Raw genomic sequence first — 11,167 nt, forward strand, 5'->3', positions numbered from 1 at the left:
CTGGGAGCTGGTCACCATCCGAGCCAGACTGGGCACTTTGCATTAGGGTGGGCAGCCCCTGCGGGCTTCATCTCCCTCCCTGCCTACATGCCTGCTCATTGGAGGCTGGGCTGCAGAAGAGGGGTCCCTCAAATTAGGGCTGGATGTCTTGCTTTTCCCTTCTCTCCCTGTGCTTGCTTCGTAGCGAGGTTTGGGTGGGTGCTGGCTGCGTGGCCCCTGTGTGGTATCTACATTAACTCAGTGAGTCACAAAAAGCAGTTGAAATTAATTCCCTTCCTGCTCCTTGGTTTTTCTTTGTAATTACTGACAACAAAATAATGAGGCTTGAACAAAACATTTGGTTTAATCTGGAGGAAATGGTTGTGCGTAGGAGCCTGTTCTGTACCTGTGTCTTTGAACCAAACAACAAAACAAGTCAACTTCTAACCAGGAAATGTCATTTCTGAGGTGGAAAATCAAAGTTTTACCCTTCTGGACATTGGCGCCACCTGATGTGTCTCTCAAAGGCTGCCCCAACTAACTCATATTGCTGAAACCAGCCCAAAGAGAGCTGCAGGAGAGCACTTGGGAGACTGGGACCTGCTCCATGAAGCTAAGAGGGTTTGGCAAAGCCAAAGCTGCTGCTGGGCCTCACATGTGCCATCCCTGGCTGCCTTGGTGCTCGATGGCAGGAGGTGACGCTGAAGCTTGTGAGATGCAGTGGATGTAATTTCAGTATCATGGGTTTACCACCTCCCTTTGCAGGGTGATATGAGCCTGGCCTTGCTCTATTTTTAGAGGTAAATCACCAGCTATTTAGTTCCTCCCCTTCCCTCGAGATTTGCCTGTGACATCTGGTGCCAGTGCTGGTGCTGGGCACACACGGCTTCCCTAGGCACCTCACTGCCTGTCTTTGCAGGCAGGTCCATGGATCCAGCTCCCGGCAGCTATGAGACATCCCAGGAGGGTTGTGCTGGAGGCCACCAGCAACAAGCAAAGCCTGGCTGATCTTTGGGCAACTGCAGCAGCAGCTGATGGTCAGGCAGGGGAAGGCAACAATCCATCGCCTTGTTGGGGAGCGAAGGGGATGAATGGAGAGAAGCTGCAGCCAAAATCTGGGAGCCTGAGCTGGGTTTTCCCATGGGAGCCAGTTACAAAATGTTCTGTTCCTGTGTCATCATCCTACACAGGGTTTTAACCCTGCCCCACATCCTCGACTCCCTATCACCCCAAAACACAGGGCATGAACGTCAGGCCATGGTGGTCCCTGTGCTCTGCAGACCCCTGAGCCCATTCCCAGCCCTTCTCCCTTCCTCCTGCTTCTCAGTGGAGGAGGAGGAAGGGATGGTGCAGGTAACAGCTTTGCAGATGATTTGTCCCCGTGGCTGGTGGCACCTCAGTGACTTTGGGGCTCGTCCAGCAAAGCACCCCTGTGGCAGGGCTCTCCATGGTCCCTGTGTCCCACAGGAGCACGGGAAGGTGTCCATACCTGCCTGTATCCCTAACCAAGAGGGTGATGGGTTTGCTGATGGCTGCATCTCTCTATAGCCCACCCGGACCCTGCCTTCCTGGTGTCCTGAAGGGTTAAAGTGGCCTTTGGAGGGGCCCTGGTGCTGCTGAGACACGTGTGCCTCCTCCAGCCGTGCTCTCTGCAGTGTCCTTCAGAAGGGCAGCCCTTCTGAGCATGTCTGCTCCCCCTTCCTGGACTCTCTGCCTTCTCCCAGGGCTTTTCCAGCACTGCAGCACTCTGCACCTACGCCATGTGGCTGCTCAGTCCCTCCCTGCAGCCCAAACAAGCACCCATGGGTGCCTGGGGCTGTGGTGAGCATCAGCTGGAGGGCTTCCCCTTCCAGGGCTGGAAAAGCTCTAATCCCACTTGACCATGAACGTGCCGAGTCTTTCCAGCCACGCCACATGCTCCCTTCCCTGCTTCCTCCCCTCTTCACCCAGCTCCAACTCAAACACTGAGCGGGTTTTCATCCCTCCTTCTTCACATTCCTTTTCCTCCTGGGACAGGAGGGGACGTTAATCCCAGCTGAATTCAACCTGCAGCTCTAAGGAGGGTGTGTGGTGGTGATCCAAGCTGTGGGGACTGGCTCTGGGGGCTGGGGGGACCCTGTAGTCCCCGAGGCTGAGACACTGCCTCATGGTTCAGGCTGCCTCCAGCATCAGCAGGTCATCACCTCTGGACACCCGTGTTTCTCAGGGCCATGGGGATTGCAGGGGCTCTTCCAGTTCCAGCTCCAGCCCTGAGGAGAAGGACTTGGGGGTGTTGGTTGATGAGAAGCTCTCCATGACCTGGCCTTGAGCAGGGCAGTGTGTGAAGGCTTTGCCTCCTTGCTTTCATCGTAAGTGTTTGATTAAAATGTTCTTACAGCGTTCTTTCTGTGCTGCTTTGGGAGAGGTCTTTAAAACCAGGGGAGCACTGCCAGAGCTCTGACTAAGATTGACCTTGGGTCTCCTGCCATATGGAGCTGTATTGCAGCAGCCAGGGTGATGGGGAGAGAAGTCCTGCATGGGTGGGACAGGGAAATGGTATTGGGTGGGGAGAGGAGAGCCCTTGCAGATGCTGTAGGACTTGGTGCCTGTTGTCCTTGGGGCTTTGTGTTGTGGGATGAGGCTGGGCTGAGCTAAGGGGGATGCTCCCTGCCCCCTTTTGCAGTAGGTTCCCAGTGCCTTGAGAGCTGCAGATCATCCCCTTCTGGCCTTCAGAGAGGAGTTCCAAATTGCTGTGAGCAGCTCAGGGCATGGAGCCACTGCAAGAACCATCACCTCAGGCAATGCTTGTGTGGGACCCAGCTCTTTCTGGCAGCAGAGCTCACACAGGGTGGGGGCGCTGGGGCTGGGGCTGGGTTGGGTGCCCAGCACTCTTCCCTCTACCTCTCTTCCCTCCATATCCCTTCAGGCTCTTGCTGCCCAGGCTGAGGATGGAAGCAGATCAGATATGGTGGGGTTGGGGGAAAGTGAGGGAGCAGGCGCTGCTGGATGGAGCTTACATAAAAGCCAGGCACTGCATCCGAGCCGTGCACCGGGACTGCAGTAACCCACATATAGCTGAGAAAGAAGGAAACCACATGTGGGTCAGAGTCTTTCCCAAGCTGTTTGCTTGAGAGTAAATATTTACATGGCACTGCGTCTGCCTTGGGAAAAGCAGCCTTGTTCCCCCTTGGTAGGGAACCTTTCCGCCCTAACCCAGGGTGAGCAGACCACCAGCAGAGTGATTCCCATGTTCCTCTTGCTGGGCACATGCATGATGAAGACAAGGAACCATTTTAGTAGGAACTATTCACTTCTGAATTCCCTTTTCCTTGTTTGCTCAATCTCTTGGTGCTGGTGTTTACTCAACTGCTCTTGCTTTTAATAGTTTGGGAGCTGTGTTGTGCTGTCGATAGGGGAACTGCTCCCGTGGAGTTTGTTTTCCAAAGGAAGAAACTTGGGTGCCTGCGCATGCCCCGTGCTGGTGATTTGGGGACTGTGGGGGGCCCTCAGGGAAATGGGGTCTCATGGGGCCTCTCTGCCATAAGAGGGGTTCAGAGAAACCAGCCAAAACCCAGTGGGTGCTTCTTCCAGTTTGCAGCAGGGCCACCATGAGATGTAACCTTTAACCAAAGCAGCCGGAATAGGAGCCTGAGGATTATAATGGTTTAGTAGTATTATTAAGGCTATTGCGTACGCTCCTGAGACCCCCTCTGCAGCCCTGATCCAGCTCCGGGGCAACAGCACAAGAGGGACGTGGAGCTGTTGGGGCAATTCCAGAGGCAGCCATGGGGCTGCTGCGCGTCCGCTTGGCCTCTGCATACAGAACATCTCAGCTTGCCTCTCCTTCTCCAAATCCTTCTCAGGATTGCTGCAAAGAAACTGGTGACTAGGGGAGGATTATGCAGATTTACTTGGAAAGGGACTTTTTACACAGGCATGTAGTGACAGGACAAGGGGAATGGGTTTAACCTGACAAAGGGAGATTTATGTTAGAAACGAGAAAGAAGTTCTTCCCTATGAGGGTGGTGAGGTGCTGGCACAGAAGCTGTAGCTGCCCCCTCCCGGGCAGTGTTCAAGGCCAGGTTGGACACAGGGGCTTGGAGCAACCTGCTCCAGTGGAAGGTGTCCCTGCCTGTGGCAGGGGTTGGAGCTGGATGAGCTTTAAGGTCCCTTCAATCCAAACCATTCCATGATTCAATGATTTTATGACCCTTCCCGCTGTCCCTGGATGTGCCCATGACATCCTCATCACCCAGTGTCCTGCTGCAGCCTCCCTCTCCCGCTGGCATAGAAATCCAGGAGCAGAGCTGGGATCGGAGCAATTCACCCGTGGCTGGCACCACCCTCACAGCAAGAGTGTTTCTTCCTATTACCCCCACCCCAAAGCAGGATGCTGGCCCAGCACTCGGAGCAGGATCCCAGCAGGATCCCAGCAACAGCTTGGTACCAATCAGCTTTCGAGTGCTCTAAAAATACTGAGCGGAGCAAGCAAGAAGCAAAACATGGATGAGATTCAACTAAATCAAAGGCATAATTAAAATGCAGCCCATGTGAGTGTATTTTTAGGGCTCTACAAAAAGGTTCTAAGCCACTGAATTCACATCAGCACACGAATGTTCCAATTGAATGGGATCCTACGGCCCGTGGGGAAGAAGTAAGAGATGCTTAATTGTCAGTGTTTGTGTTTTAGTCATGATTGAGCATACTTAGCAAGCAAGAACTGATTTGCTGTGGGCTTCTTGCTGCTTGTGTGGCTTTAAACCTTCTTCTGGCCCAGGGCTGGTGTGTGCTGAGATGGATAATTGCCCCAGTGTGCTAGAAGGGGACACTTGTTCCCGGTGTTTGCATGAGCTGTGCTTGGAAAAGGGATTATCGCCTCCCCTCCCATAGGGAGCTCCCTGCCAGGGCTGCCTTGGCGTGCTCAGCTCATGCATGGACTGCTGAGGGAGCAGAGACAGGAACCATCAGGAATCGTTTCCTGCCTGGGAGATCCCTGAATGCAGGTGGCTGGACATTGGGAGAGCACTGGGAGAGTGCTCGGATGCTTCCCGTCTCCGTCGGGCTTCCTCTCATGCCCAAACGTGAAGGCTACAGAGCAGTTTGCTCTGAGATTGGTGCTGAGCAGCTCCAGATCAGCAGCAGGATGGTGTCTCTTTAGGGAGGAGTGGGTTTAATCTGTTGTGAATTGATGTGCAGATGGCACAGGACGGAAGGAAAAGAGGAACACAGGATGCCAAGGCAGGGTTCCTTATTTTAAACTGCTTCCCTTGCCAGGGAGCAAATGTGCCTCACTTCAAAATAATCATTATAAAGCCTGGGAGAGGATCCAGGGAACCCAAAATCCTTCTGTGGGTATTGGTGCGTTGGCTGAAGTGCTGCTTTGCTTGTCATCCTGCAGCCCGCCCAGCTCTGCAGGCAGATGCCCACGTTGCAGAGGATGTGGGGTAGTTTGGTGGATGGATGTTGTCCCAGTGGGTCATGGCTGGCTCAGAGGCTTGCACTTGGGGTTGTGCTATGATTCAAAAAGGGGAAAATGAGTTTCCTCTCACCCTCTACCCCATGGAACAACCCTGATATGTCCTGTCCCTTCTCCGTGCCTGGGAGCAGCAACCGGCCATGTAAAACCTCCTGAGACTGCAAGAGCAGCTCCAGCTGCATCCTCAGCCCCACCGAGCACCATCTGCCCTCCATCCCCTGCACCAGGGACACGTGGGTACGGGCACTGGTGCCTCCTGCCAGAGCCTGGCATGCGGGGTGCAACAGCACTGGTGGGCTGGCTGCTGTCTGACGGGAGGGAGATGCCAGAGCCTATGTGTGCTTGGGATGAGGAGCTGCAATCGAAGAGCTGGAGCCAGCACCAGCTTGTGCTGTGAGAACTGCCTGTGCTGCACACGGCTGTCAGGGGAGTCTGGGGTTTACTGGGGGACCCCGGCGTGCCCAGGGGCTGGCTGCTCTCTGGTAAACTCTGTCACCAGGTCTCACTGTCCGGCCTGAGGTCAGGCAAAATGCGAGGGGATGTGGGTCTGGTGAAGCTGCAGTTCCCACTTTACAGCGTGGGGAAGAAGGGGGTTGGAAGGGGAAACTGAGGCACACAAAGGATCCTGTGGAGTGCATGGAGGGCTGGGAACTGGTCCCTGACTCCGCAGGGGTGTCCTCCCACAGAGAGCATCCTCCATTCATACAGCCAACATGTGTCTTGCTCTCTCCTCCTTCTCTCCAGGCTTCCATGTGATCCCTTCAGTGTCCAGCATTGTTCCTGAGAGCTGCCTGCTCATCGTGGTGGGCCTTTTGGTTGGGGGGCTCATCAAAGGGGTGGGTGAAAAGCCCCCCATCCTCAAGTCAGACATCTTCTTCCTCTTCCTCCTTCCACCCATCATCTTGGATGCCGGCTATTTCCTCCCCTTGCGCCAATTCACTGAGAACCTGGGCACTATCCTCATCTTCGCCGTGGTGGGGACGCTTTGGAATGCCTTCTTTTTGGGTGGCTTGATGTACGCCGTGTGCCAGCTTGGTGGCCCTGGCCTCAACCACATTGGCCTCCTGGCCAACCTGCTGTTCGGCAGCATCATCTCAGCCGTGGACCCAGTGGCCGTGCTCGCTGTCTTTGAGGAGATCCACATCAACGAGCTGCTCCACATCTTGGTCTTTGGGGAGTCCCTGCTCAACGATGCCGTCACGGTGGTAAGTGGATGAGGGGGATCGGCCGAGGGGATCGGCTGAGGGGATGGGCTTTGCTTTGATGGAGTATCTCCGGGTGCTGGCCCCGTGGTTGGCAGCTCTCAATCAAGCCCTGTAGGCAGAACCATAGACTGGGTCATTACCAGCCTCCAGATGCCTCCTGCCAGCTGAACTGCAGCAGCTCCACTTGCTCCTAACCCTTTGCAGATGCAAAGCTAAATATAGTGGCTTAAAGCACCGCAGAGGTTGGTTGAGGTGAAGCATTTCACTTGGTGGTTTGGGTTGACCGTGAGCACGTGCTCAGCCAGTGAAGAGCAGGTCTGTTCCTGGTGCCTTGCTCTCCTGGGAATCTGCTCTCCTGGCTGGAATTGCCTCCTGCTGACATGCCTGGGGAAGCGAGCAGGAGCACGGGCTGGTGCTGGGTCGGGCTGCACTGCCACATAGCTGCTGCTCCCTCCTGTCCCCTTCCTCATGTTGTCTTCCTCACTGCCTTCCAGTGGCAGCACCAAGGAAGTGGGAGGGCAGGACATGGCCGGCCATGGCAAGGCCCCAGGGGCTGTGGCCAGTCTGGATCCCACCCAGGTCACCCCTCAGCCCCAAGCCTTGGAGCAGCAGCTTTGCAGGGACCTTTGGAAGGTTTGGGGATCAGGCCTCTTCCAAAGGGCATCCGTGTCCCGGTGCTGGCTTGGGCATTCTCCTCACTGACCTCTACGTTTACTTCTAACCCACTGCTTTTTCCTGGCTCTTTTCCCATATCCCAGCTGTCCATTCCAGAGCTGGCTGCTGACGAGGTTCCTGGTGACAAGGAACATGCTGTCCCACCACAGGGCTTTTCCCGGGCACTTCTCCCCCCTTTTCAGCAGAGGGGCTGCCTGCAGGGCCTGTTTCCCCACTCCCATCCCTAGGGAATGCTTTTGCCTTCTGCTAACATGTCTGTCCCTGCCCATGTACCAGGACTCAGCCTTGGTAGGCAGGAGCTGGCACTTTGCCCTCTCCCCACTTACCAGCGCTGCCATCCCTTAGGATGCCCTAAGCCCCTTTCCCATCCTGACATGCCTGTATCAGCTTCTGCTTTCAAGATCTCTCCAGTGAATGTGTCTGAGGGTGGGAGAAGGTGACACAGCCTGGGGTGGGCTCCTCCTGCAAGGCTGTCCTCTTAGCTACAAAGCTGCATGAAGGGTTTGGGCTGTCCTCTGGGCTGAACAGGGCAGGTGTTGGCTTTGTCAGGTCTGTCCTGACCTGCCTGCTGGGAAACAGGAACAGTCTCTGGCTGGTTCAGACTTTGACTGAAGCCCCTCCTGGGACAGTGGTCGGAGCTGGGTTGGAGAGCAGACCTGTCCCAGGCACTTCTCCAATGGCACCATGTCCCTGTGAGCCCTATGGGCCTCTGTATGGGCCCTATGCAATGTCCCCATGCAGGTCTCCTCTGAGGTGAGGTTGTCTCTAGCCAACAGGACAGTTTGAACCCTCATCTCCCTCCTCCTCCCCAGGTCCTCTACCACCTCTTTGAGGAGTTTGCCAACTTCGAGCAGGTGACCATCATCGATATCATCCTCGGCTTCCTCAGCTTCTTCGTGGTGTCCCTGGGTGGTGTCTTTGTGGGTGTCATTTATGGGGTGATCGCTGCCTTCACGTCTCGCTTCACGTCCCACATCCGAGTCATCGAGCCCCTCTTCGTCTTCCTCTACAGTTACATGGCCTATCTCTCTGCTGAGCTCTTCCACCTCTCTGGCATCATGGCGTGAGTGGGGCATGGGTGGGATGTGATGCCCTCCTGTCCCCAGGACCGTTAGGAGGATTTACTGTGGTGTAAGCACAGCCCTCTGGCTGTCGCAGCATGGCCAGTACATGCCCAGGAAGGGTCAGAGGTGTGTTTTGAGCTACAATATGCAGGGAGACAGATGAGGGAAGTGACTCTCTTGAGGTGTCCTACAGATCCTGGGGTGCTGGCAGCCCATTGCCCTTTCTCGTGGGCACACAGTAACAGGCAGGGCCTGGTGGGTGCTCAAGACAATGTGGTTTTGTGCTCCCTGGCTCCAATGCTCGCTCCTGCCCTACTCGAGGGAAGGAGAAACCTCATGTTGCCTTCTCTGGAGGCTTGATGTCTCTCAAGCCCTGTCCTGCTCTGGGTTTTGGTCTAGGAGCTGCAGGGCCAGGGGCTGGGGCTGTCTCCATGTCCCAATGGCTGCTGAGTGCCCCAACCTTGCCCCTAGGCTCATTGCCTCCGGAGTGGTCATGCGGCCCTATGTGGAAGCCAACATCTCCCACAAGTCCCACACCACTATCAAGTATTTCCTCAAGATGTGGAGCAGTGTGAGCGAGACCCTCATCTTCATCTTCCTGGGTGTCTCCACTGTGGCTGGCCACCACTACTGGAACTGGACCTTTGTCATCAGCACACTGCTCTTCTGCCTCATCGCAAGAGTTCTAGGTGAGGTGGCAGTGTGGTGGCAAAGGCCATGGGGATGGTCCTGGGTGATGAGCGGCTCTTGGGGCCATGAGGCCCTAGTTTGCCTTTGCTGGGGAGGCTGGAGGGCATCTTTCACCATCCTGTCCCGCTCCCTCAGGTGTCCTGGTCCTCACCTGGTTCATCAACAAGTTCCGGATTGTGAAGCTGACACCAAAAGACCAGTTCATCATTGCCTACGGGGGCCTGCGGGGAGCCATCGCCTTCTCCCTCGGGTACCTCCTGGACTATAAGCATTTTGGCATGAGGGACATGTTCCTCACAGCCATCATCACAGTCATCTTCTTCACAGTTTTTGTGCAGGTTGGTGGCATGCAGGTGCTCACAGTGTGGTTTCAGAGGGCAAGAGTCATTGAGTCATAGAATCATAGAATGGTTTGGGTTGGAAAGGACCTTAAGATCATCCAGTTCCAACCCTCCTGCCATGGGCAGGGACACCTTCCACTAGAGCAGGTTGCTCCAAGCCCCTGTGTCCAAGCTGGCCTTGAACACTGCCACGGATGGGGCAGCCACAGCTTCTCTGGGCACCCTGCGCCAGCGCCTCAGCACCCTCACACGGGCGCCTCAGCACCCTCACAGGGAAGAGCTTCTGCCTTATCTCCAACCTGAACTTCCCCTGTTTCAGTTTGAACCCATCACCCCTTGTCCTATCACTCCAGTCCCTGATGAAGGTCCCTCTCCAGCATCCTTGGAGTCCCCTTCAGACACTGAAGCTGCTCTGAGGTCTCCACACAGCTTCTCTTCTCCAGGCTTAACAGCCCCAATGTTCTCAGCCTGTCTCCATACAGGAGGTGCTCCAGGCCCTGAGCATCCTCGTGGCCTCTGCACTTGCTCCAACAGCTCCATGTCCTTCTGATGCTGAGGACACCAGAACTGTACACAGTGCTCCTGGTGGGGTCTCATGAGAGCAGAGTAGAGGGGCAGGATCACCTCCTTCAACCTGCTGGTCATGCTGCAGGCCAGGACATGTGTGTGTGTGGAGAGGAGGAGCCCCAGCCTGCACCCCAGACACTATCACTGTCCTCTTTCTCCAAAAGCTCTTGAGGCTGCCAAGTGACACTGCAGCTTGGAGGCCCATGGTTTGGCTTTGCTGAACTCATCCCACTCCCACTAATGTGCCTTGGGGAGAGGTCTAACCACCATCCCTGCTCCTTAGGGCATGACCATTCGGCCCTTGGTGGACCTGCTGGCTGTAAAGAAGAAGCAGGAGACAAAGCGCTCCATCAATGAAGAGATTCACACGCAGGTAACCCACAGGCTGGCCCTTCTCTTCACCACCTTAGTCCTCTTCTGTCTCTGCTTCTGCCACCTCCACCGCTGTAACCAGGCAGGTTTACAGAGCAGGACCTGCCCCTAAATCAGTGCCCAAGGTAAGGGGGGACGGAGCAAGGGCTATTCCCTGTCTGTGTTGTCCAGTGCCTGCTCTGACCCAGAACCTCCCTTGTACCTGGTAGAGCAGCAGCCTGGTTGTGTAGGACCGTGCTGCCCTCCTGAGGCCAGCCCATCCTGGACCCACAGCCCTGATTCTGCACCCCATTAGTGCCCTTGCCCCTGTGTCAGCATGGGTGTTGGGATGGGGAGAGGGTGAGCACCAGCCCAGCGAGCTACCTACACCTTGGAACTTCTCTTCCAGTTCTTGGATCACCTTCTGACAGGGATCGAAGATATCTGTGGTCACTATGGGCATCACCACTGGAAGGACAAGTGAGTGTGGAGGTTTGGTGACTTGAGGGACCTGTGGGGGATATGGGGAAGGGTTTGGATCACCACCTGGCAGGTTTCTCATCCCTGTGCCACGTTTTTTCCTGGGCTGCAATCATGGAATCCCAGACTGGTTGGGGTTGAAGGGACCTTAAAGCTCCTCCAGCTCCAACCCCTGCCACGGGCAGGGACACCTTCCGCTAGAGCAGGTTGCTCCAAGCCCCTGTGTCCAACCTGGCCTTGTATATCCGCATACACCCCCCCCTTGATTACGCCACCTTCGTTGGGTGCAGGTGGGGCTGCAGGGCTGCACCTCTTCACCATGGCATGTCCACAGCAGTGTGGGAGCTGCCAGTGGCCAGT

The 11,167-nt window shown here is 55.7% G+C and overlaps 1 protein-coding gene across 1 annotated transcript in view; it reads left to right on the forward strand.

Moving 5' to 3' along the window:
- The window catches only part of SLC9A1 (solute carrier family 9, subfamily A (NHE1, cation proton antiporter 1), member 1), a gene marked incomplete at its 5' end in the record, with an annotated part of 26,699 nt that overhangs the window by 12,924 nt on the left and 2,608 nt on the right, over positions 1-11,167 (forward strand). Inside the window, 6 exons of the mRNA XM_010021695.1 lie at positions 6,179-6,639; positions 8,127-8,377; positions 8,850-9,067; positions 9,204-9,406; positions 10,260-10,349; positions 10,737-10,807. Coding sequence (XP_010019997.1) covers positions 6,179-6,639; positions 8,127-8,377; positions 8,850-9,067; positions 9,204-9,406; positions 10,260-10,349; positions 10,737-10,807 — 1,294 coding nt within the window. The remainder of the gene's footprint in view (positions 1-6,178; positions 6,640-8,126; positions 8,378-8,849; positions 9,068-9,203; positions 9,407-10,259; positions 10,350-10,736; positions 10,808-11,167) is intronic.

Source organism: Nestor notabilis, unplaced genomic scaffold (genome assembly GCF_000696875.1).
Source record: "Nestor notabilis isolate BGI_N333 unplaced genomic scaffold, ASM69687v1 scaffold22110, whole genome shotgun sequence".
NCBI classification, from domain to species: Eukaryota; Metazoa; Chordata; class Aves; order Psittaciformes; family Psittacidae; genus Nestor; species Nestor notabilis.